The 26,830-nt window shown below is 38.8% G+C and overlaps 2 protein-coding genes across 5 annotated transcripts in view; both read left to right on the forward strand.

Annotated features, from left to right (window-relative positions):
- Window positions 1-795: 795 nt before the first annotated feature.
- Window positions 796-22,613, forward strand: lpin1 (lipin 1). 4 transcript variants are annotated; one of them, XM_025006482.2, is made up of 23 exons: window positions 798-1,116; window positions 8,180-8,380; window positions 8,801-8,896; window positions 12,521-12,593; window positions 12,675-12,897; window positions 13,681-13,755; window positions 13,971-14,063; window positions 14,254-14,362; window positions 15,156-15,336; window positions 15,822-15,974; window positions 16,079-16,172; window positions 16,347-16,546; window positions 16,682-16,775; window positions 17,226-17,295; window positions 18,200-18,292; window positions 18,428-18,492; window positions 18,611-18,749; window positions 19,273-19,421; window positions 19,559-19,645; window positions 19,867-20,019; window positions 20,254-20,368; window positions 20,578-20,681; window positions 20,792-22,613. In XM_025006482.2, exons 1-23 carry the CDS (start codon window positions 1,054-1,056, stop codon window positions 20,961-20,963), a joined length of 2,802 nt encoding a protein of 933 aa, XP_024862250.1. In that variant the 5' UTR covers window positions 798-1,053; the 3' UTR covers window positions 20,964-22,613. The 4 variants fall into 4 exon arrangements, with proteins under 4 accessions (XP_024862249.1, XP_024862250.1, XP_024862247.1 ...); XM_017418747.3 differs by lacking the exon at window positions 798-1,116 and adding an exon at window positions 5,269-5,454; XM_025006481.2 differs by having other exon boundaries at window positions 796-1,116; window positions 12,521-12,897.
- A 1,456-nt stretch (window positions 22,614-24,069) lies between these two features.
- The window catches only part of LOC108237326, a 5,421-nt gene continuing 2,660 nt past the window's right edge, over window positions 24,070-26,830 (forward strand). Inside the window, exons 1-5 of the mRNA XM_017418671.3 lie at window positions 24,070-24,209; window positions 25,165-25,287; window positions 25,380-25,496; window positions 25,705-25,761; window positions 26,119-26,277. Of these exons, the coding sequence (XP_017274160.1) occupies window positions 25,165-25,287; window positions 25,380-25,496; window positions 25,705-25,761; window positions 26,119-26,277 (456 nt within the window). The 5' untranslated portion in view covers window positions 24,070-24,209. The remainder of the gene's footprint in view (window positions 24,210-25,164; window positions 25,288-25,379; window positions 25,497-25,704; window positions 25,762-26,118; window positions 26,278-26,830) is intronic.

Below are 26,830 nucleotides of genomic sequence, written 5' to 3' on the forward strand. Positions count from 1 at the left end.
CTAAAGTAAAAAGTTTCAGGTACTGCTTTTGTATGTTTTGTGTTATCTATTTTTTCTATGTTTGAATTTCTTAAAGTATATCAGAGTACTTGCAACACAAACTTTTTATAAAGGGAAAACACAATCATTTGTGTGCAATGTAAGCCGATTAATGGCATACTTTGTGTCAATTTTGTAGATTCTTGTTTTCCATGTATGTTTTTACAGAACAGAAAATTGTATTTTGAATTATATTTTTTCATATTTCAATCATGTAAAAGTAGGTACTTATTTTTTTGTCTATCCAAAGAAAATCTGCATTGGTGCAAAATTATTTTTTTTAAGTTGTACTCCATATGTTGTACAGTGATGTTTGCAGCAGTCTGAGAAACACAAATGTGTTTCCCAGCCTTGTTTTAATGATGTATGGTTTTATATGACTCCAGCTGTATAAATGTATAGAGGTTTTTAAATGTTGTCTGTGTTTGAATGAGAAACAGGGCTGTCAAACAGACAGCATGCTGCACGGTGCACAAATTCAGCTGATTATCACAGGTTTTGATCACCTGACAGACCTCGCTGCTGCTCTCAGTTCTTCCTGTCCTCAGATTGAATTTCTGAAGTGTTTATGGATGATTTCATTGTGTAGTTCACAGAACTGCTGTTATGTACTGCAGGATCATCACATGAAGCAGCAGGAAAGTCAAGCAACCTAAGAAGCTCTCAGATTTCCTCCAAGAACTTCATTCCCAGAAGTCACTTGTTGATAAATTTAGTGTAAAACACTTGCTCATGTCTCACAAGCACTAGCTGCTCACTCAAAACGGATCCAACAGATTAGAGAGCCTAGGAACTCATCATTGTACCTCCTAGAAGAACCTTTGAAACATCTCAGGAAAATATTTGACACGTCTGCCATCTTGGAGGACTGAACAGCTCATTTTCAGCTCTTTTTATAGGCTATTTTTTTATTATTCTCAAGGATTTCTTTAGATATCCTTCCAGTTTTGAGACTCTTCTAATATTATTTAAAGTGCAGTTTGCTGATCAGGTGAAATGGAGCCCTGACCCCACATGGAGGAGAAAGACTTCAGCAGCCACAGTGACGATGGCAGCCCCACTGACAGCTGGTCCTGGGTAAAAAAAAATAAACTAAAATATAAATGTTCTGTATGAACTTATTGCTCTGCGTAAAGTCCAGTAGAAGATATTTGTAATAAATGACCAAAGTAACAGCAACAATAGGTGAAAGACCACATGTAGAAACTGCTGAGTGAGACTTGGAAACAGATAGGTGAAGTTCACATGCTGTTCTTGTTGTGTGTTCTGCTTCTGCAGATAAAGTCTGTGAACTTTTGTCTTTCCCTGCAGTGGAACCACGTGCCTCGTGTATCTCTAGTTCATATCTCCTTAAAGCTCACACATGAACATATATAGGCCTGTTACTCCACAGCCAGTGAATGGATTACATAAGAACTGAACACTGGAGTCATTCAGTGGGCTTTGTGTACCTGCAGTCATTCCCTTTTAGTTTTCCACTATAATGTGTGCCTGAAGTTAATCTTTAATGAAAGTTACTTTGACCCTTCGTTGTGTGTGTGCATCATCCATAGTTTGCATTAGAATGTTCAAAATCAAACAGGCAAATCTTTGGAAAAACACATTTCTAGGCCGTTTTGTTGCATGATTCTAAGCTTGATCAAGTTTTTTTCAAGTCCAGTAAACAAAATGCTACAACTCAAATCATTCACATTATTTGGTCTCTAATCTAACAGATGTCAGCATTTAAGATTCTAACTTTAAAGAGTGCATACAGATTCTGCTAGAGTCGGGGGGTTTTTTCACAATACTCCAACTATTTAGCAACTTTATTGGTATTCAGCTTCATGGTATTATATCACTGGCATATTATTGATCACACATTTCACCTTAGCTATTGCTTAACATCCTGTTTGAAGAATTTCTCAAGTCTATTATATATGTATGTCTAAATACAACCCATCTGCATACACTTTGTGGATTGGTGCTCATTTATGGTGTGTATATAACTTGAAGACAAAATTATTACCATCGATCTTTATTTGTGGCATGCTATAATTGTATTTTTTTCACCAAGTAGATTAAAAGGCAGTTAATTGAGGACTACCAGCACTAATTGATTGGAAGCCCTGCTGCTCTCTAACTCCTCGTTTTACCAACAATACTGCAGATCTGTGTTGCATTACATTGTTGTTTACAGTGTGGTGGCTTTTAAGTCTGGCCTTGAAAGCAGCTAATCAGATGTTTCTGAAATCTTACAGCGTGTTCGACAGGTTTCAGCAGCTCAGTTGTGGTGTGTGGCTCAGGCAGCTCCATGATTGGCTCAAGAAGCCCACCCCACTAGCAGACACCCACCGTCTCTGCAGTGATGAAATGAACCCATTGTCGACCCCACAGAGAGTGCCTGGGAGAGATTAGGCAACCTCTGTCTCAGAAACGAACCCCCTCCCTTCTCCCCCTTTCCTCCTCGCTCACGTGTCTGATGTAAGGTCACGCTGCAGGGCTGTGAAGCCAGAACAGCCGGCTGCAGAACGTATCAGATAACATTCACACAAACTAGAATAACTTGTAAACATACTCTGAGCCGTACATTACAGTGAATTTTATCCACCAAAGCTCTTATACATGCTAACATTACATGCATCTCTGTATTTATGTTAGGTTTTCTCCATTAAATGCAGAGATGCTTGATATTTACATACATTTATTCATGCAATTATAATTTCTTGCTTTCGTGTTGGAAGATTTCACCACTCTCTTGACTTTTTGTTGAGTGTTTACAGTGGTTGGAACGTTTGTGATCCCCATGAGTCGAGTTTTTCACATACTGTTATTTTATATACAAATATTTGTTCTTTTCTTGCTACACTCACGTGTAAATGAGGTCTCGACCGTGTTCCATTCATACCACAAAATATGAATATAAACACCTTGTTTGGACAGACATGTAGTAAAATTCTCAGTTCATTTATTTTCAGTGCAGATCTTTTTACAAAGGGACTCTGGGGAAGCACTTCTGCAGAGAAGAAACTTGCCAGCTAACCTTTTCTCTCTGTCACACATCCCCACAGCCATAAACAAAGATATTTTGTAAATTCTCAGTCCTTCCTACTTTTCTTCCTCCCAACAGCCCCCCTCCCCCTGTCCCTTCCTCTCTCTCCCCCCCTTCTCTGCATTTGGCTCATGATTCTCCCCTGCTGAATGAGTCAGTTCTTAGAAAGTCCAGCACATTTTTACTTGTTTTCCCTGCTCGGTGCACAGTGCTGAGAGTTGGTGTGTGTGCGTGTGTGTGCGTAAAACTCCTGTGACACGTGATGCACTTAATGACTCCATCGATCAAATTCTGCTGCCATGACCCATGTCATTTGTGCTTTCTAACTGTGGACCACGTGACTGTTCTCTCTGGCCTGTACACACACACACACACACACACACACACACACAATGTGCTGTCCCTTTTCTAAGGAGACCCAGAATACCAAACAGAAGCAGGGCCAGATAGATGTCAGTGTTTCTTGGGTGAGCGGGTTCTTAGAAACATCGAGCAACAACAGAAAGCCATGAGAGCCAGCTTAGGGAGACTCCTCTTCTGTTTGTTTTTCCAAAATGGGAACTCTGTGTCCAGACTGGACACTGAACTCAGTAAACAGCACCTTGCATCAAATCTCCTTTAATCAGATTTGAGAAGTTAGATCCTCACAGTTAGTTTGTTTTGCTTGTTAGTTTTTGGAGTTGAAACTGATGATGAAATTGCATGTAATTAATCAAACTTGAACTGATGGGAATGTTTTGATAAAAATAAATATTTTATACAGTCAGAGCAGCTGTGCCACAACACGATCACTCTGCAAAGTTTTCATGTCGTACTTTAAATGTAGATGTCTGTGCAGTGCTTACATTTTTCTTATTAATCTTCTTACGTACAGAATGTGCTTAAAGTCACGGTCAGTGAGCAAAACAGCAACCCAGTCAGCTTTTTCTTACCCAGTATTCTGTTGTAAGCCAACTAAGCTAAGAAAACAAACACACAAACATTGTCTGCTTTTAGTTAGTTATCAGGAAGGCAGACTCAGCTTCTGTAAGCACACAATCAGTCACTTCACACAAATACAGACGCCTTCAAGCTGCCTGGGTGTCAGCGCTATTCCTGTCCTCTCTGTCTCCTGTTAGAGGTGCATTTCTTCAGAAGAGTAACCTGATCGTTTTCTTCCCCTCTCGGATATACTCAAATAGAAATGAACAGCGTGTACAGTATGTATGATTTAAGGATGCAGCCTCCACTGTGTTATTTGAGATTCTGTCTTAGCTATTGTGGTCTGATAAAAACTTCATGAAGTCGGTCATTTATACAAACAAGACAAGCATAAATAAGTTCTCTACGGTAAAGATTTTCTTGTGGTCATATAACTTCCTGTGGCCTCTGAAACTCTCTTTGTCTTTAAGTTAGTGCATAACAGCCAAGCCCTCGGTATTTACAATCTGCTGATATAATCAAAGCTCTTCATGAGCACATTATGTTGACTTATAGAGAGCTGTGGGTTCCATTTAATTTCAATCTGTAAACTGTGTTTTAAATTGTTTAAATTGTAATTTTTCAGAAAATTTCTGTCAATAGTTCAACAAATAGATCTAAAATCTGCAGCTTTACCTACATCATTCCACATTTAAATATATTTGTTATTGTTTCTTAATCACAATTGCACCTTTTTAATTTATTTTTTTATTTTTTTACCAGCTATTGAGGTGTGGGACAGAAGAATACAGCTAAAACAAAAATAAGGCAGACAACAACAACAACAGGAAACTCAAAACTCAAAACATTAGGATAACATATCAGTCTTGGCTTTCCTGAAGTGTGACTGATGGTCTTAAACATGTTTATCTGAATATAAATCGATCACTAATTTGCCACTGATGTTAAATCATTATAAGTGACGCCATTAGGGTCAGTAGTTTTTAATCAGGCTATATTTAGGCATCTGCGTGTTTCAGCAGGTCAGCCTTTGTAAATGTTTATATTCTGGCGATGTTTCCAGTGCTCTGGATTTATTAAAGCTTTAAGGTATTAGTGGCGTAAATGATAATAATAAAAAATAATACTGTGTTGAACAGAGTCCAGTCATAAACACGGAGGGATTTTTTTTTAATATTTATTTTTCAAATGAAAAATTCCGTAAACAATTTGTGACGTCATCGCGAGCTCAGCCAATCAGGCCCGTCCCTGCCGTCCGCTCCGCGGCGGAGGGAGGAAGGTTTCAGCAGCGCTTTAAAGCAGCAGCAGGTCGGATGTCAGGGAGGCTGAATGATGCTGAATGTTTCCCACCATCATGTTCGATCCGGATACTGACGCTCTCTGCGGCTGAGGAGAGGAGTGTATCTGCTGCAGGAGGACGGCAAAAAACCTCCCCCGAGCGAAGAGCCTCGTCCTTAAATCATGTAAGCAGGGACAGAATAGCTTTGGTTGTTTTATCTGTTTATTTATTTATTATTTATTATTATTTTACGCGTCTGCACGTTCTTAGAATGAATCCCTAAGAAGGAGCTACTGGCGTTACGGTTTGTGCTGAGCAGGTTTGGTGGCTGCAGAGCCTCACCCTGATGTTTACATGTCTGCACACACACACACACACACACACGCACACACGCACGCGCGCACACACGGTACAATCCCGTGTACATGCAACGTGTTTGATTTTCTCCTGTGCTCCTCTCAGATCATGCAGTGACAATCATAATTCTGTTTATTTCTGCTGCCTGTTAAGGTTATTAATAACATGATCTTTTATAATACAGTGAAATGATTATATTTGAGCTGCATTATTATTATTATTATTTTAGACAGTGTTTTGCAGACAGTAAGCCTGAAATGTCTGCTGCTCCAGCCACCTTAACTAGACCTATTAGGATAATCCTTCTCTTCCTCATCTGTAAATCCAGTGACCTTTTACTCACCCTGTGAACTGTAGTAGGAGTGAGGTTTAATCTTAACTCACTTTTCCACAACCTGGGTGGACTTTTATGTGACCCAGCTCTCGCCCACCTCATGTCTCAGTGAGAACAGCAGGCGTTTTAAACTCTTTCTTTTAGTGTTTACTTCATTCTTTCCCAGCATGACACAGAGTAACCCTCTTGGCTGGACTCGTGATTGGTTATTACATCATGAGGGGACAGGGTGATTGGCTGTGAAGCAGAGAGAAAGGGTGGGCAAGGCTTTGGCTGTGTGTGTGTGTATTAGTCTGTGTGTGTGTGTGTGTGTGTGTGTGAATAGAGGCATACACTTGGGCTCTGTTGACAGTGAAAGCAGACAAGTGAGCTCATGTTTATGTTGTTGTGATTGAAACAGAGAAAGCAGACGCACAAGTGAGTGAGAACACTTAAATAATGATCTAATTAGTGTCAAACAATCAGTTCTTGACCATGAAGTCATGCCTAACATATTGTCATGTTACCACAGATTACAAAAATAGCTTTTTTTGCAACTCACAACGTTTTTCTCTGTGTTAAAATCTGATGTTTCTTGTTCACCGGGTTTAACTTGAGGCAAAGTTCCAAAGACCTGAGAGTATCTACGGGCTGTCTAAGTGCGCTGCAGTGCTGCTTCTGTTGTTCTGATCAGATCAAATGTGTGATGAGTGACTCATGTGAGCCTGATGCACAATTAGATCAGAACAAGAGACCCGAATCGTCCTCGTCTCAAGTGTTCTCACACGATGTTCAGGAAGATGAAGCAATCTGTCCACAGACACGCTGCGATGTGAGCGCGTGTACGTCCAGACAACAGGGTCTGAGTCAGCACAGGTGGGCGGATATTTTAAGGGGACATATTGCAACACAGGCAAACTTCATGTAGGCTCTTTGTGTGTCCTGTGTGTGACATTTGTCATTTGTACGTTAGTAAAAAGAAACCTTCACTCAGCAGATTTTTAAGAATCCTGAATCCTTTTTTTTTGTTTCTTTTCCCGAAACAAAATATCTTGGTCTCCTACTAGTATCAGACTCCTCACACACTCCAAATAACATTTCATTTAGGAACCACTTTGCCGTGAAGCGACAGTGGTAAACATGCACCTAGAGATCATTTTATTGAACGTGAAAATAATGTATAAGTCTTATAATTTATAGATACTTGTCTTAGACCTCCGAAGCACAGAGCAGAGCAGTAAAAGTGACAAATGTGACACTGATTGAGTCAAACGCAGACTGCAGAGCAGGACCTGCTGTGGAAATGGGTTGGAAAGCAGCTTTCAGAAGAAGCAGCCAAGTCAGCAGGATAAGCTGTTTAAAGAGAGCACTGTTTTACCATCTGAATGGACTGGAAGGTCTGTGATTCAATCCCCGCTTTTTATGCCAAAATATGCTGCAGCCAGGTTCAATAGCTAAAATGCAGTGATTATGTAATAACTGTGATGGCTACAGCTCCCTCTGTTTACCACCTCACCTGCAGTTGTTTCTATAAATACGACATGATGGGGCTGCAGGGACCAATAACTCGTTTATTATTCTCAGTAACACACGGGAAAAAAGGCAAAACAAACAGCATAAAAATCTTTAAAGAGTTTCATGCATGGGAGAAGGATATATCAGTGGTACATTCTATGAATGCTGTTTGTGTTTGTTTGATTTTCAGATATTATTTATCTCTGTCATCATGGAAATACATGAATAAATAAGTAAATAAAAAACCACCCTTTAGGAAGCAGCAGTGATTGCAGATCTTTATCCGGGTCTTGGTCTGGGGCCATGTTGTGATATTCTTGATGTAAAGGTTGTAGAGTTTTTTGGATTTTTTTTTTACAGTTTTTTAATGTGTATCAGAATGAGTTTAAGCCACAGAGAAAAAGATACTTGCTGAATTTTATTTCTATGCATTTTTTTAAGAATAGTATTTTCATCCATCAGTGTCAATCACACCCACAGACACCCCCCACACACTGCAGCACCACAACAGTAATGAAAAGAAGATGGAAACGGTGGTTTCAGCAACCTGTCACTCTGAAACTGTGGATTTGTTTGGCTCGTGGGTCTGCGACCGACTCACTGGATCAATAACGTATAGTTTGGCTTTAGGTTATCATCTTAAATTAAAGTCATGAAATGTGAATAAGACTTTATTTCACTGACTAGTGTAGGATTTAAATCTACCTTGTCTTTTTGTCACCAGTTGCAGACCATGAACTATGTGGGTCAGCTGGCGGGCCAGGTGTTTGTGCAGGTCAAGGAGCTGTACAGAGGACTCAACCCTGCAACCCTGTCCGGCTGCATCGACGTCATCGTGGTCCGGCAGCCTGACGGCTCGCTGCAGTGCTCCCCGTTCCACGTCCGCTTCGGAAAGATGGGGGTGCTGCGGTCCCGTGAGAAAGTGGTAAGAATTATAGGATATTTTACACATTTTTTTTTTTCATACTCACTGCATACGCACATATGCAGTTAAACGTCTCTGTTTTGTGTTTCAAGCATGCTTCATGTATTTTTTCAACTACTTTATGTTTTTTAGTATTCTGTATTCTTTTTTAGTATTACTAACGTAAAAGATGTTACAAAATAACTCAAATAAAAACTTTGCATTTAACATTATTAAAACATTTCATAACAAATACAATCTACAATTTGGCTGATTTCTTATAGATAACAATATTTACTAAATACTGTAGTATTCTCCCATCTGCACCGTGTTTCATTTTAAAAGCCCAAAACCTTCATTTTTGAATATTTTCCCACCAAAAGTGTAATGTGTATTACATAAATAAATAACTGATAAATGGCTCTTCATTCTACCTTGCAGGTGGACATAGAGATCAACGGAGAGCCAGTGAGTTTGCACATGAAGCTGGGGGAGAATGGAGAGGCCTTCTTCGTCAAAGAGACGGAGAACAAACTAGTGAGTAATGTTAGACAGAGTCATCACTCCAAAGTAATAAACACATACAATTATAGAACAGAACAGGCAGTAACTTGAAGACATGAAGGTTACACAGGCTTAGCTCAAATGCAAATTCAATTAGGTATGTTCAATTGTTGGGAGGATGATTTTTTTTCTCTTACTGCTGTAATTCTGACGGGTTTTACCACTTACTGTTTAAACTACAGCCAGAAGTTGCTGTTTTGTTAATAGTCATGCTGAAGTTGCTCATTTTTCTTGCTCAGGCTTGCTTAGAGGAAGCAGTTATGTGTCTTTAATCATTTGTAACATAAGACGAGGAAGAGTCTTCAAAATCTTTCAATATCATAACACAGTTTTTGGAAACAAATAGTGCAATTTATTTCATTTTCAGACAAAAACCTTCAGTTCTGTTTTGTTAATGTAAAAGCAGATGGGGTGTTTCAGCACATTAGATAAAACACAATTAGAGCAGTAAGAGAGAAAAGGAGCTGATGTCTTATTTTGGTGTAACACTGACCAGCATGACCGTAGTTTCCCTGAAGTAAAAGTTCAGGATGAACAGAAAGCATCAACAGACAGTTAAAATGTTCAGTCAAACTGGTTTATCCACAGTTGAACATTTCTAACAGCTAACTGTGCACAAACAGGTCTTATTGTTTCATTATCTGAGCTGCATTGTTACATGTTCCATATTTATTCCCAGCGGTAATTTGGGGACAGAGCACGGCATTATCAAGTCACAAGCAGGTGAATCAAAAAAAAGTGCAAATAAGAGGCACAGTAAGGAATGACCTAGCATGTCATGTGACTGTGACCCATCTGAGGGCTTCATCGCGGAGTCCTGTGACGATGTGACAGTGTGAGCAGAGAGCTGTTTGTGCAGCCGTGGATCAGATTAGGAGAGCACAGCTGGCAAACATTCAGTCAGACAGACAGTCTTCAGCTGCTGTTTAGCCTCAATCTCCTGAAGCACAAGTTCTCTGTCAGGCTCGATTTATGTGGATTCTGAGGATCACATCCATCCATCCATATTCTTAACCCGATTTCTTTTTCCGGGTCGCGGGGTAGCTGATCTCCAGCAGTCCCTGTGCGAGAGGCGGGGTACACCCTGGACAGATCGCAAGCCCCACACAGGGTCATACAGAAACAACCATTCATGCTCTCACCCACTCTTAGAGACAATTTAGAGTTACCATTTAACCTAACATGCATGTTTTTTTGGTTTGTGGGAAGAAACTGGAGTAACAGGGAAAAAAAACCCACTCATGCACAAAGAGAACATGCAAACTCCTGATGAAAGGCTGGAAGGCAAACCTGCAACCTCCTTGCTGCGAGGCTCTAAAAGCTGCGCCGTCGTAACATCATTAAAAAAAAAAACTGGATTAATGCTTTTTTATGCACAATATCTGTTACGTAAAGATATTGGCAGCACTAATGCTAAAACAGCAGGGAAAAACAACCAAATTTGGAAGGTTTCCATTCTGGTAATTCATAGTGTAAAGTGATAGGTGAGGAGTCCTATGAGTTGGGAGAGGAAGAGGGTGAGAACTACCCTGAAGAAATGAGGAGGTGGTAAAAACAAACTTTGTCTTCAGTGTTATTTAGCTGTATTATCTCATGAAGAATTAGAATATGTCCAAATCTGGTGAAAGTAACATTGCATTAGATTAATTCTGCCTTTATTTTTTTTATGACAAGTAGCTGTTGCCTGACAGTCAGTCTAGAAGTTCAGTGATAATTGCTTCATCCTGTATATTGTAATGCTGGGAACCTTTAACAGAGCCTGAAATAAAAGCTGACAAGTTTTAGAACTAAGCAAAATAAAAATTATTTGCAAATTCTGTTTAGATGTAGTGTCATATCCTCTCCCTAACATAACCCTCCCCCTCTGCAGAGTGGAAAACCACCAGAGACCTATTTATAGCTATTCACCCTCTGTACAGCCTGCTGTACACAGACTACACACAGAAATTTGGTCCTCACTGATCTGTGTACAGAGAGGAGGACAGACAATCAAGCAAACAAATCGGGCATAAACGAGGATCAGAAAAACAGATTCAAAGGCCAAAGATGTCTGAGGGGAAATCTTGAAGACTTGTCAGTTCAAAAGTTATTCATCTTTCATCAATTGTCTTTGTTCCATCCCATAATGGCAATCAAAGTTATCATCACATGAAACACATTAAACAATTACATGGTGTCAAGCCCAGACATCTGCTCCGCCCCCGTTCTGTCTTTGTTTGCTCCTCGGAGTGTAAAGTTAAACTTGAGGATTTGTCGGGGCTTGTTCATTAGCTGTAACTCCGGCAAGTAAAACTTTAACAAAATGTTTTCATCTTCAGAGCTGCAGCCGCAGGCATGTTTGCATCCCACATCTTCAAGTGTGTTTTATAGCAAAGGCAATAAAAAATAGTGTAATTTTCTCTAAACGTTTGTCTCATCAGTTCATTACTGAACCAACTTTTATTCAAAGGGATCAGTTTTAGAAAATAAAAGCATGTTTTTGTTTCTCATTATTCAATTTAATATAACTAGTTGTTACATCATGCTACAATTTTTGTTAGAAAAATCTATTACTTGTCTGCTTCGTGAAAAAGCAAAAATTCACTTGGTTTCCATAAGTTCAGGGTTTTTTTTATAAACTCAATTTTCTCTGAAAGAGGACTAATAGTTCGGAGGCAAACAGTGATGAGTTTTGAGATTAAAGATTAGCAGTGAATCAACTACATGAACTCAAATTGTTTTCTGTGGCGGATGTTCTCAGGAAGGGCAAAGCTCAGGGCAGTGCTGTGACCTTGCACCGTGCACATTCTGAGCACAGCCCCTTTTCTTCTCCGCTTAAATAAACAGGACTGGCTTCTCACGTGCACAGTGGAGCATGAGTGAGTTTGCACTTTGGATCACCTTTTTATCTTGCTCACGATTTGTGCCTTTCACCCTGACTCTACTTTTTTTATTTCTGACAGCGGCACAACTCTGAAAAGTATAACATGTATTCTGTAATAACTTCTCATCATATTTAATTTAAGAAGAAAAATTAGACTTCCAAATGTTTAACCAAAAGTAAAAATGATTTATTCATGAGCATTGAAATAAATTGAATATATATATATATATATATATATATATATATATATATATAAAAATTCCCTTCTCACCCTCCGCGGGTGGTCTTTGTGTCATCCTCTGAGCTCGGGTCCTCTACCAGAGGCCTGGGAGCTTGAGGGTTCTGCGCAGTATCTTGGCTGTGCCTAGAACTAGACATTTCTGGACTGAGATGTCTGATGTTGTTCCTGGGATCTGTTGTAGCCACTGCTCCAGTTTGGGGGTGACTGCCCCTAGGGCCCCGATGACCACAGGCACCACTGTGGTCTTTACCTTCCAGGCCTTTTCCATATATATATATATATATATATATTAAAAACATCACAATTCAGTTTTATTTTATAAAGTTTAATTTGTCCTAATGTAATCTGCACAATATTTTACATTTAATGACACCAAATGTTCAAACGTAAAAACTGCCTGCAGCATCTATATGAGATAAACACAACACAGCCACAGATGGTTTTTAACATAGCAAAGACCTCATATGCTCAATAAATGTCCCTCTGTCAACAGGAAGTGGTTCCTCCCTACCTCGCAACGTCACCCATTTTGTCGATGGGGGAGGAGTTAATGCAGTCTGAGATGGGTAGGGGGTCACTTCTTATCACCATACTGTGGTCTTCTCAAAAAAAGACCAATATTTATGCTATGATTTCTTGTCACACAGACAATATCCCTTGCAGCTCCCTTCCTGTCCACAACCTGGGAGCGCAGCACGGGGATGGAGGAGCGAGCAAGAAGAGGAGGAAGAGGAGGAGGAAAACAAGGCCAGAAGGAGGGGGAGGATTGGGAGGGAGGAGGGAGGAGAGCGGAGAGGAGTTCTCAGAGGATGAAGACATGTTTACTATTGACCTGAGCTCAGATGACGAGAAAGAGGGCGACAGCAGCAGGTGCGCCTCCGTCAGTCTGTTTCTGGGAAAATCAGCTTTCCTCAGCTGTCACTGGGTTGTCTTCAGAGAGGAAGAGAGACACCGCCTCTAACTAACTGGGTTATTTGAGGAAACTTTGTTTGGGTTTAGGCTTCTCCCACATGATAACTAACTGTTTTTAGCTGCCTAAAAAAAGCATGGAACTTTACTTCTCACAAATCAGAGGATTGGAGGATATCAAGATTACAAGATCAAGCTTAATAAAACAAATAGACTTTTCATCAAGATTTCATGCTGAGAGGTGAAAATGCCTGAATTAATTCTTGCTTGTTTATCCAAAAGAAACCCATTTTTTAAACCAGTTCAACCTGACACAAGTATCTTTCTCACCTTTCTTTCAGTGAAATGATTTTAATATCATTTGCGTTTAAACAATTACAGATTTAACGACTGAGGCTGCAGGTTTGTGCGTGTTGATGCTTGTGTGTGCAGCCTCCTGGAAAGCATCTGTTTGCTGGACGTGATCCAAAGATCCGTCCTGTTCTGCATTTCTTTCAAACAGCAGCTCATGTAGTCAACCTTACTGCAGAGGGTTGAAGCCTTTATTAGGAAACATACCACTGCTGTGCGCTGAGGAAATTCCTAAACCCCTTAAAGACGCGAAAGAATGTCATGCTTCATGCTGAACGTGACGGACATGTTTTCTCAGATCGAATGTGGTTGGCGTCTGTTATGAAACTGTTGTGACATAATGAGCTTGTGTTCATTTTTAATAACCTCCTGCATGTGTGTGTTTTTGATCAGACCTGTGTACAACAGTCAGGGGTCTACAACCAGCAGCAGCACACACCCCGTCACCAAGTGGACTCACTCACAGAGGTATCATTTACAACATACACACATACACACACACTGTGATACACACTTAATGATTTTTGCTTGTCATTTCAGTAATTTCTTTCTTTTTAATTTAATTTATTTATTCACTCTCTTAGTTTGCACCCTTTTATTGGGTGAATATTTATTTCACTATCTAATTTGTTTCTTCCCCATCTGATTTTTCTTGTGTCTGTCTGTCTTTTGTATTAATATAGTGATGTGAATAATGAGGCTCTCTCCATCCCTCCACACTACGGCCTCTCCATCTCTTGTCCTCAGAGAACCTCTCAGTTCTCTTCACTTCTTAGGTATCACCTTTCTTTTTATTCCCCTCTCAATAAATGACTTAAAGCAATGAAAAAGTGGTGAATTTATAACAAAATGATTAAAAATAGAATATGATCGAATATTGCAGATTTCTTCTGTATCTTTTCAATTGTGTAGATTCTTTTTTTGGTTACATTATTTTTAACTGTATTCTGTCCACCTTTTCTCCAGCGGCGGTGACGATTCAGGGTCATCAACTCCAAAGAGTGACTCGGAGCTGACCAATCAGAGCAATCCTGAAATTCAGTGGACCTGGGGGGAGCTCCCACACGCCGCCCAGGTATCTTTACGCTCCATCAGAAGGCAATATGTGTTATTGTATGAATGTTGGTTCAGCACTCACACTGTTTTCCTGTTAATTTTTTATTTTTATTTTTTTGTACGTTTTTAGTAATAAAAGCATGTCTGCATACTTTGTGCTAGTTTAGCTATTCATATATCAAAACATCCAGCAGGATTGAGAATGTAGAGAGCTGTGACTTTCGTTTTTTGTAACTTCTATAATTTTAGAAATATTTACCTTTATCTAAATAAAATATCTCACAGAAGTACACCAAGGTCTTGTCAATTTCTTAAAAAAAATCATTATTCTCTTTGAAATTTGCTTTAACATACTTGCTCTGTTTTTGTCTTCATATGCTACTTTTAGCTTCTCAATATCATTTTGTTAATTTTTAGCTATTGTCGTGCCTCTTTTTAGCTCCCATTCTGCTTTTTATGTAGCTTTTGGCTACCATTTTGCTCCTTTAGCATTTAGCTACATTTTTGCTAATTTTAGCTACTGTTCAGTTGTTTTTAGCTTTTAGTTACTGTTCTGCTAATTTGAGCTTTTAGCTACTGTTCTGCTGCTTTTAGGTTTTAGCTTTAGCTCCTTTTAACTTTAACCATTTAGTTGTAGCTTATCAGCAAAGTCTTTTAGTCGTTAGAATTCACACTAAACTTTCACAGAAAATGTTGTTGTGATTTTTTTTAGTTTGATTTAGTGATTTTGTTCCATGTGACAGAAGAAGATTCATCAGCTAAAGTGACTTCTCCATCGTGTGAAACATTTATGCTGCTTTCTTTGCTTCCAGCCATCATTCCTGGCTTCGCTCCAGAAGCAGGACTCGGCTGCAGCGGTCTCCATCCCGCTCAGGTGTAACACTCACTTCAGAGCCATCAGTGACCCCAGGTCTGCATCTGACTCTCCTGTTACCCCCCAGGCTGGTCAGACCAGCGCTCTGGAAGCAGACAAGGATGCTGAGAAAAACAAAGGTAACTAGTAAATCTGAGGAAATATCTAATTATACAAACAGTTTCTAAATAATCTGTGTAAAACAATTGTGTCAGCCAATTAGGGAGTTGCACTGATATCCAGGGTAAATGATATATTTGAACATTTCTGTACCTTTACCTGACTAAAGCTTTTTGTTTAAACTTTGTGAGAATCACAGACAAAACTATGAAACTTCCCCAACAAAGTATTAGTAATCTTATGTTGAGCTATTTTGTTCAAAGAAAACAAATGATGGGTGACATTAATAAGACAGTAGGCTCTGTGGTTTGCAAACTAAACAGGTTGGAGATTATTTGTATTTAAAACTTTACTGACCTCTAGTGATTATCCTGTGAATAAGGTATTTTGACAATGACCTTGATGTTGTGCAAATGAACTATTTTTGTGCCCCAATCTATTATCCTTAAGATTTATGAGTTTGTTTTGATCCTGTCTGGGTTTTGTTGGGTTTCTGTCCTTACAGTGAAGGAGGTTGAGAGTGTTGGTCCATCACACGCAGAGATGGAGGGATCAACAGTTTGTTCCATGCACCCGAAGACTCTCGCAGGTCAAATAAATGAAGGCAGGAACAGTGGAAGCCCTATCAGAAGGACCGATTCACCCTCCAAAAGGAAAGGTAGTGGGCACCTTTTGTCTACAAACAGTTTTCTAGGTTTTCTGACTTTATTACCACTGTTACATCTTAAATCTACTGCTGAAGTTTGATTTTGTCCCCACTAGAAAAGAGAAGCCAGCATCTGGGGGCTGATGGGATATATCTGGATGATATTACAGACCTGGAGCCTGAAGTTGCTGCTCTTTATTTCCCTAAAAGGTACTCTAACCTAAGCAGATTAGTCATATCTCATTATGCTATGAGCTGTATTTAAAGTGTTCAATGCAGTTCTGTGTCATATTTTATAGAGTTTCATTGTTTCAGCCAACCCTTTTTAAGGGAGTTTTTTAAAAGAAGTAATAGTGAGACACTGTTGTGGCGTTTCTTCCTCAGTGATGGAAGCAGTAGCTCAGTGCGGGGGGACTCGGAGATGATGATAATGGGTGTGAGGAGCACCAACCAGTCCCCTCAGTCAGTGGGCAGCAGTGGGATGGACAGCGGCGTGGACAGTTTGTTGGACCAGATCAGCGACCTGCCTCATGTCGCTATCTCTTTGTGCGGAGGACTCACTGACAACAAGGAGATCACAAGAGGTAGAAAGGGAACATGTAGAAGTCTTAATTTTATAAGGAAATATCTAGATTATTTACACAAAATTTTTACCTAAAACTAATGTTCTTATAACCCCGAGTCTGATGATCTGTGTGTGTGTGTGTTTGATGCCACAGAGGAGTTCCTGGAGAGAGCCATTTCCTACCAACAGTTCTCTGAGAACCCTTCTATTATCGATGACCCCAACCTGGTGGTTAAGATAGGCAACAAGTAGGTACTGCCTTATTAACACCAATGTAGGCTTTTTATTTTGACTGTGAGCCAACCTTAGAAGAACAGTTTTAATTTAAAGTCACAAATTGTTGACTTTTTATTTTCTTTCATTGTGTAGAAACAGTGTAACAAGTCTGTAATAACAGACTTGTATATCTGAGAAATACTACTTGTTAAAATTGTTAAGTTTATATTTCTGACAGCATGTTTAAAAGCCAAGCACCATTAATTTAAATCACTCTGAAACCTCAACTTAATCCAAAGAAGCATTGTGTGATTTGAAGAAAATGTTGAGCTTTTTAGTTAATTTCCAAAGTTTGTGTCTAATCTTTCAAGTGTGTTTTGCCCAAATATCATTATTCCACTTCCGACGTGCAGTGAGCACTTTTGTAGTTAGATGTCTAAGGAGTTAAATGACGCTCTAATATTTTCTGTCATCTGTTTTAGGTACTACAACTGGAGCACAGCAGCTCCCGTCATGTTGGCTATGCAGGTCTACCAGAAACCCCTGCCACAGGTAAGACCACATAGATCAGAAGTCATGTTTGTTTTCTGAATTTTATGATTAAAAAATGTATTTATAGTTTAGTTTTCTTAGACAAGGTTGTGTCTCCTACTCTTTGCGCCCCTCTGCATCACTTTTCTCCTGCGTATTTTTGTAACAAACCCTCCTGACTCTGAAGTTTCACTTTGGTTCGGTTGTTGTCATTCGCCAACATCTTTTTATTTTTTGGTAAAAATTAAACCCAGGTCTTTTAGCTAACATGCCTCATTTCTGACTCTCAGATTTAATATCTCAACCATCCGTTTTAGCTGGTGTACGGGAAGCGTGTGTGATTTAATGCAACTCAAGTAAACAGAAATGGCTGACTGAACTGCTTTATTGTGTTCAAATTCTTGTTCTAACACTTGAATAATGTCGTGTCTCTATCCTCATTTTTTCCCTTTTTCACCTGCTACCCATCTGACATTTGTGTTTCCCAAGTGTTGGTGTTTGAGTTATGTGTTTTCTGTTTTTGGCCTCTTCTCATATTGCCTCCCTGGTCTGTTTGGCTCCAGCCCGTCCCAGCCTGTAGGAGGTTTTCTGACTTTGCTTGAGTGGTTGAGCATGTATTTTCCTGTTTCACTCGTTTTCTGTGTTAATAAATGTTCTGATAATTCTCTGTAAGAAAAAAATCCCATGATTTTTTTTTTGTGTCAAACCATACTATTCCGTTTTTCAATTCTTTCTATTCATTTGTTTTGCTTTTCGTTCGCATGCCACTGTGTTTTCACGTCAGTCTTCCCTTTTTTTTTCCAGCAAGTTATTTGGAGTTTGGTATTGGTGTTTGTATTATTTTCCATTTTTCTTGTTTTTTGCTTGCTAGTTTTGAGTTACATTTCCTGCCAGTTTTGAGTTGTATACGCATCATTGTCTTCAGGCGTCAGTGGAGAACATAGTGAAGGAAAAGATGCCAAAGAAGGGAGGGCGCTGGTGGTTCTCATGGAGGAGCAGGAACAGTGATTCCAAGTCGGTCAGTCCACAGAGAGATGCACTAGTTGTTTGATTTAATTGCGCTTGGTCTTTATTTGTGTATATTGGATATTTAGTGTCAGAAGATTCGAGACAAGGAGTAATGTTTCAGTTGCTGATCCTTTTTTTACTTTAGGAAACAACATCTGAAGCAGCAGGAGACAGAGAGGAGAGCTCAGACACCATGACTCAGCCAAACAGGTGACTTCACACGCCTGACACCGGTGTCGTCTTTGCGTCGCCACATTTTAATCCCACATACGCTCTAATTGTAGTCGCTTTTCTTCTCCAACCAACCTGGATACTTCTGATTTTTCAGGCTGAAGGATGAATCTTCCTCGAGCGATGAAGAACACAGATCATCCAATCAGGTGTCAGGATCCAGTCAGTCAGAGGCTCTTTTCAGCTCCAGCAGCATCTGTTATAAAAAGACTCTCCGGCTCACTTCAGACCAGCTGGTACGGCATTTCTTCCCATAGTTAGGTTTATTAAACTTAGCAGAGACACTAGCTATTAGGGGATGAGCTGTTTTATGATTTTCCTTCTGGGATCAGAGAAGTATCTTTCAATGTTCTGAAGCTCTCTGTGTGTTAGGAAAGAGGACAAAATAATAGCTCCTACTAAATGTGGGTACACTTCTCTGACTGTGTCAAATCCACATTTTAGTACAAGTAAAGTGCTTTATGGAGCTGCTTTTATCACATGCCACCATGAAATAATGTAATTGCTTGTATCTAAAACCAAATATTTAAACAAACGAAAGCAGGATCTTCTGAAGTTTTCAGAAAAAAAAATTTGGACTACATTTTTTGTTACATTGTGAAGAATATCTGCTACATTGTGATGTAATATTGTGATCTGTATGTGGATTGTGTGACACTAAATAAACAACTTCCAAGTAATTTATTTTCACTTTAAATCCTGTGTTTTTGTGTTTCAGCCTACCTTACTGTGTATGTATGTGTGTGTGTGTGTTTGCAGGCTAGCCTACAGCTAAATGAGGGTCCTAACGAGGTGGTGTTCAGTGTGACCACCCAGTACCAAGGCACCTGTCGCTGCCATGGCACAATTTATCTCTGGAGCTGGGATGATAAGATCGTCATCTCAGATATTGACGGAACCATCACCAGGTAGAGACTGTCTGTTCAGTTCCAGCTTGTTACCAGCAGGTGTCAGCCTTGTTCGACCTTGCTTGGGTTCATGTGAGTGAAATTAGATTTTAAAACCCTCTGAATTATTCTGTTCTCTCTCTTGTAATATGCTTTAGGTCAGACACTCTTGGTCACATCCTTCCCACTTTGGGTAAAGACTGGACACATCAGGGAATTGCACGACTCTACCATAAAGTCAGCCTGTGAGTTCGGCTTTACACTAATGTGTTGTTTATTCTGCATTTCTGAAGTGGAAATGCTCACTGATCCTCACTGTTGTTTTGTAATAATGATAGGCCTTCGAGCAAATAAAGGAACAACATATAGAAATGTTAACAAAGTTAAAACTTTGTTCATATTTTCATTTTTGAGTGTATTCAGATTAAGTTCACTGTGTTATAGCCAAACATGTTGTCTGTCCTAGGAATGGATATAAATTCATGTACTGCTCAGCGCGAGCCATTGGTATGGCTGGTATGACAAGAGGCTACCTGACCTGGGTCAATGAGAGGGGAACCATGCTGCCAATGGGCCCAGTGCTGCTCAGTCCCAGCAGTCTTTTCTCTGCCTTTCACAGGTCAGATACACACACCCAAATTACTAGCACTAAATATATACCTATACTAGATTTTATTAAATCAGCACGTTTTGGATGCAAACAACAAAGACAAAGGATTTGGATTTTACAGCTCAGTCAGTTTCACTTAGCCTGATTCCTTCAACACAGTTTTAACTTTACAAAATTAAAAAAAAATAAATAAAACAACAACAAGAAATGACACTAATGGGTGCTGAAATGTTTTTGTTGTAGGGAGGTGATTGAAAAGAAACCAGAGAAGTTTAAAGTTGAGTGCCTCACGGACATCAAGCACCTTTTCTACCCAAACACTGAACCTTTCTATGCAGCCTTTGGCAACAGAGCTACAGTGAGATTCACACACACACACACACACACACACACACACACACACACACACACACACACACACACACACACACGCACACACACACACACACACACACAGACTTTTGGACAGCTACACTGCCTCCTAGATGTCATTGTTTGAGTCAAATACTTGTTTTTTTATGTTTTGACTCTATGACCTGTTTAGATTGTTTGCCTGTGTGATTTCAGGATGTGTATTCCTATAAGGAGGTGGGCATTCCTCTGAACAGGATTTTTACTGTCAATCCAAAGGGGGAGCTGATACAGGAGCTTGCCAAAACCAACATTCCCTCGTAAGCAACTTCTTCTGTATTTTTTTTGTTTTGTTTTGTTTTTTTATCTGTGTAATTTGACAGAACAAACGTAAACACTGACGTTAAACGTCTCTCTGTATCTCTCTCAGCTTTGGGCGCCTTTGCGAGATGGTCGACCACGTCTTCCCAGATCTTGTTCAAAATAAGGAGGAGGACGTCCCCCGTTCAGATTCTTTTGATCAATGCAGCTACTGGAGCAAAGAGTTTCCTGATGGTATTAATCAGGAGGAAGAAGACCTGCAGCCTCTTGAAACAAGCTAAGGAGATTCCATCAGATCTAACATGGAGGCTGCTGCAATCCAGCTTCTGTCCACATCACAGACAGACATGGAGCAAGAGGTTGTCTAACTCATTGTTGAACCGGCAGCTCGGTTCAGAAGAAATTACTTCAGAGTCAAGAACTGTGTTGGAAACAGCCAACAAGCTTTTCTTTAATACGGAACATGAAGGTAGCTCTAACGCTCGCAGATGATCCCTAAAACAACGATCACTACTGAGTCAGAGGAAATGAATGTATTATCAAAACTGCACAGCAACAAATCCCATTGTAAATACAATATATCCGGGGAATGATAGGATTTTCAAATTAGACTAAAATAAAATAAAGAATAAGCAAAGGGAAAGTCATACGAAAGCAAAAAGAACAAAAGGAGTCCCTGATAAATTTCACACACACAGTTTTTTGAGTGAACTAACCCTAAAGTGTTGAGTCCTCCTTTGGACAGGGTCAAACCCCAAATATTTTACAAAACTGTAAACGCACTGACTCACAAACACTGCACTGCAACAACATACAAGTTTACCTCTGCAATAAAACTCCTTCGACGTCAACTTTAGTCTGTAATTCATAATTCAAGATAAAGCTATTTGTGCCGTATTCGTTTTCAGATCTTCTTCAGAAAAGATTTTTGTTTTTTACTTGTCACCTGGAATATATCCATCACATGATAAGTAGAGTCTCAGAATCTTGGTGTTCAGATTGTAATCTTTTCTGACCTCAAGTTCACCGAATTGCAGCTGAACATCCAGATATATCCGTTAAAATCATCCAGCTGATGCAAAAAAAAAAAAAAAAGAGTATAGGAATTCAAACCAGACATTGTCTATGTCAAACACTTCTGCAGGTTCAGGTAAATGCATGAGGTATTCTGACCGTGCTACTGTGAAACGTGTGGCCATGGCCCATTTTTTTAGTGTTCATTATAATGTTTTTCAAAGAAAATGCAGAACAATGCAAATAGAGTCGGTCTTTGTTGTTTTTTCTGTTTTTAAACTTGCAAAATAAAAAATAAAAAGACCTCTGATGATATGTGAGAATGTAATGTATATATCACACATCGTTCTAATAACTAATGTCCATCAATGCAATCCTTTCATCAACTAAGTTAGGATCATTTTGTAGTTTTGTAATACTGTCAGTTAGTTTGTCTTCATGTATAACTGTCATTTTTGTTCACGTGTTAACATGTTTTTTTTTATCCTCAGCTCAAATTACATAATATATTGTATTTATGCATCTGTATATGTGTTTACTTGAATAGGGAGAAACCACTGTAAATAACAAAAAAAAACCTTATTACTGTGACCATAAAAAGTGACAGTACTTTTTTGTAAAGCTCTTGTGATCTGGTGTATTGTCAAAAATTGTTTGTTATTGGTGTTCTTTTTCGTTTTTTTTTTTTAATTCATGTGCAGCCCTTTGAAGCATTTCTGCAAACCCGAAGAGGCATTTTCACCATGTGATGTAACTACAGCAACAGATCAACATGCAGTACTTTTTAAAAACAATATACTGAAAGCCTCTTTTCCTGGTAATCTGATGAATTTTTGTTTAATTTTACAGAAATATTTGACTTCAGTGTGTCCTACAGTAAAAAAAGGACTAGAAAACAGCTATAGAGCCCTCTGACTGATTGTAACAGCTTGTGTTTGACTGTAACATAGTATTTATACGCAGTTTAAGCTGTTGTATGTGGTGCCATAATGTGTGTAACTTTATCTAAATGAAAACTAATCAGGAAAGAACTTTTTACTGACTCTACAACTGCATAAAAGGCTGCATATTGCTGCAAAGTGAATGCACCAAAACTGTCTATTATTTTTCAAAGGTTTAACATTTGATTCTTTCTGTGAAAGATTAATTGAAACTCTTGACATGTTTTCAGGCCTTTCCTTGATTTTCAGTTCTCTCATGTAACACTTTTGGTTCTGGCATCAAGCCTCCATCTACCAGCAGTGTGCAGTGCAAGCTGTTGTTCTCAATATATTTCAATCTGTAGAATAAACACTTTAAATAAGATCAGATGCCGTGTCTATTTTTGTTTCTTTTTTTTTTAAATTCTGCATATGTGATGATTGATCTTTCAAGACTCTTAAATGCTCAGTTTAGGAAGGAATTTGCTTAGGTTTGCTGATTTGGAAGTATTTAGCCAGAATTTACGGATTGTAAGACAAATGCCATGTTCCTGCAGCAGCTAAGTTCATGCAGCAAAAAGAGGATGTGTTTTACCACTCTAGTTGTGTTAAGAGCAAAGAAAACATCTGTTTTGGATTTAGAAACAAAGTGTTCCTTTAAATCAGCGCCTTCCTCTCTGTTCCTCCCATTTGCATCTTTTCACGCTACTATAGCATCTGTTTTCCCATGCTTCTCTTTTTTTTCTTTAGTTTTTTTCTTTCCGGACTTTTTGTTCCATGAAGAACTTGACCTCTACTGCCCACCCAGAACTCACTGAGGCCGTTTTTATTTTTTGGAGAAAAAAAAAAGGAACTTGTGTGTCTTTCAGGTCACTCTTATTTCAACATACCTCAGACTTCTGCATATTAGCCCTTCCCCCATTATGGACACATACACACAAACACACAGCTCATCCTTCTTCCTCTCCTTATGTGTTTTGACAGGAGTAAAGGAAAATTTAAACTTATGTTAAATTATGTAAACATATTTAGACCATAGACTAAGGAGTGTCTCAGAGCATCCACATTTAAGCAAGTTGGTAAAATGCTGAGCTCCGCTTGTTGGTTCTGATGTATTTGAACAAGAATTGGATTTTGCTTAAACTGATACAAAAGGAACAAGATGTACAGTTTAACCATTTCATACACAATGCATAAGTAGAAAGTTAATGGAGAATACTTGACTATAGAAATAAAAAAAAGTCCAAAAATATCCAATGAAATGTACTGGCCTGTTTGTAAAAGTAACGTGAGATTCCTGCAAAGTTATTTTCATTAAAATAATACAACTCAATCATCTATTAAACGGATGTAAATTAGACTTTGGGCACATCTTCAAGTCATTTGTTTAAAAAAAGGAAAAACAAAAACAGAAAAAAAAAAATTACTGAGGGAAACATCCCAAAGTATTCAAACACATGACAGCTTGTAATAGGACTTCAACAGGAGGAGGAGATCATTGCTGCAGAGCTCACAGACCGCCTATCAGTGTCCAGATGTGATCCTGATGTGAAACAACTCCAAGCTGAAACTCCGACCACACAACTGCACACGGTCTGCCTTTTTCTCCTTTTTTCTCTTGATTCATTCTTTTCTTTTCTTACAAGTTCGCTTGATTCACAGCTCTTTGTTTGTAGTGTTTTCTCAAGTTAGTCAGCTCACATACGAGGTAGTTCACTTCGTTTTAAATGTTTGCTAATTCTCTTTAAGAGACATGCTTGTTTTTTTTTTTGTTTTTTTTACCCTCTCCCATGTGACTGGGTCGAATTATCTGTGTTCGAGGTCAACACCAGCAGCTGGCTCCAAAAGTTTAAAGTTCCATGCAGAAAGCTGAAGCAGCTGGGCGGCACAACATCTGGAAGTGTTCGGTCGATCTGTTTGTTTTTTCGTCTCCACTTGAAGATTTATCAAGTTCAAATCTCATAAGAACATCAGCAAGCTGCCAATAAACTACTGGATGTGCTGCCACAATGTTGTGGGAGTTGCAGGGTGTCAAACGCAGCACTTACACCCAAATTCCATTTTGGGATTTGAATCAGGATTATCTCAAGTCAGTAGATGCAAATGAAAGAAGAGGATTTAAATCTGTTGCATTAAATTAAGACTTAGACAAAAAGATAATATAATAATAAAATAAGTATGATAAAATTAAATAGCCAGATTTTTTGTTTGTTTGTTCTTATCTGGTCTGACTTTGGGACCCACCCCTTTATGAGAAGCCTTGAGCCAAATTGAGGAAGATTTTTAACTTCTCAAATTTATTCAGTGAAAAGACGGTGGAGTTTAAACCTAAGATAGGAGAATATAAAAGCCCAGCATGGCACCAGTTGAGAATTACTTCTTTAGATCACATCTGAGTAAAATGCAAAGTAAACCTAACATAAATTCTTATAGTGCATTCTGTTTCATATTTATGCCTTTTTATGAACTTCAAGCTAACCATTGTATTCATGATACCAGTTCATTTTTGTTCAGAGTATGTGTGTGTATGTGTGTGTGTGTGTTTTAGATGTCTGCTGAGCTTCTACCTGTGAGAGAACCAGATGGGACCACTGAAGCTGTTCAGGGAATCTCAGTGGGAGGCAGCAAACCCTTACACCGCTTCTTAAAGGGCCAACCTAAGATTATTGGCGTGAGACACACACACTCAGCTGTGAGCAAATGATACATGCTTTTTGGTTAAAAATAATGGCTCACTTTAGTTTGTGAACATCTCCCACCTAGATTGCAGTGCTGATTATGGGCGTGAGCTTTGTCACTGTTTCCATTGCCATCACCAGTGACCATTACGGTGACCACATCTGGATAACCATCCCACCTGGCATATTCCTGGGAACACTGGTTGGTAGCTCATCAGGATGATGTAAAAGTTTATCTTTAGGTACAGAAACAAACTCAGGTTGAAGGTAGCAGCACAGTGCTTTGAGAAAAAACTCATACTCTTGGTAATTTTTCTTTTTATTGTTGCACTGCATATGCAGACAGCTGTTTTCCTTGTTCTAATGCAGCTCAGAAGACTCTTGAACCACTTTTCTTCCTCTTGTTATAGTTCATCATATGTGGGATTTTGTATATTCTGACAGAGCACAACCCCACAAAGAAAACAGTAAGTTTGACGGTAACATTAACACATCATTTGAGACCACTTGCCTAAAGCTCCAATTTGTAGAACCTGGGGAGTCTCGTTTTACAAAATGTCTATGAAGAATTTTTTGAATTTACAATTTGAGTAGAAATATTCATCCTTAAGTTTAATGTAAACATATTTTTCAACTAAAAAGTTTAAATACACAGTTAAGATTCTCTAAATGACATCTCAGCTAGTTTACTTTGTTAGCTGATTTATGTTAAATTATTTTTGTTGCATGCTTGTTGCTTTTGTCCGTAGTTTGAATGATCTGTCACCAACAGTTGTACATTTCTGTCTCTTCCTTCATCTCTCTCTGCTAACATCTACATGCAGGTGACCATATCTTTGGCCCTGAGCATTGTGACCATACTGGCGGCATGTTGGACTCTTTTGCACATCATGGGAGACTTCCACATAGCTTCCGGAGTGTATGACTATGAATTTCATTACAACGAAACAGAAACTGACAGACTGTGGAGGACACATTATAATGTAACTACAATATTTATTCTGTGAATTGTGGGGTTTCTTATATAATTCTGGTCCCAAATCCAGTGCAGTTTTAGGTTATTTGTCAGGGTAATTTTCCACCCTATAAAATACACAATCTACACAAGAATGTGCTTTCTAGTTTGGCGTAATATATCCCAAGTGACTTTGGGTAACTTCAAAATAAAGCTGTTCTAATGAAAATCAAATTCCATTAAGCCCTGAAAAAAAAAGGGATTATATTTGATTATGCAACAATTTGTTACTTGGGTTTTCTATCATTTAACAATGTCACGGTGAGTGGAGAGTTGGTTGGACCCAACATGCAGACAGACAAGGTGGAACTCAACAATAAAACAAATTTATTTACAAAAGGAAAACAATGGCTGACGAGGCAGTGATTAAACTACAGGTGCTGGTCATAAAATTAGAATATCATGAAAAAGTAGATTGATTTCAGTAATTCCATTTAAAAAGTGAAACTTGTATATTATATTCATACATTACATACAAACTCATATATTTCAAATGTTTATTTCGTTTAATTTTGATGATT

Source organism: Kryptolebias marmoratus, linkage group LG15, assembly GCF_001649575.2.
Source record: "Kryptolebias marmoratus isolate JLee-2015 linkage group LG15, ASM164957v2, whole genome shotgun sequence".
NCBI lineage: Eukaryota > Metazoa > Chordata > Actinopteri > Cyprinodontiformes > Rivulidae > Kryptolebias > Kryptolebias marmoratus.

Coding starts and splice junctions, on each gene's coding strand:
- lpin1 (XM_025006479.2), top strand. CDS start 5,305: ATGTCAGGGAGGCTGAATGATGCTGAATGTTTCCCACCATCATGTTCG. Junction 8,897..12,520: donor AAGAGACGGAGAACAAACTA/GTGAGTAATGTT, acceptor CTCTGTCAACAG/GAAGTGGTTCCTCCCTACCT. Junction 14,064..14,253: donor CAGTTCTCTTCACTTCTTAG/GTATCACCTTTC, acceptor CCTTTTCTCCAG/CGGCGGTGACGATTCAGGGT.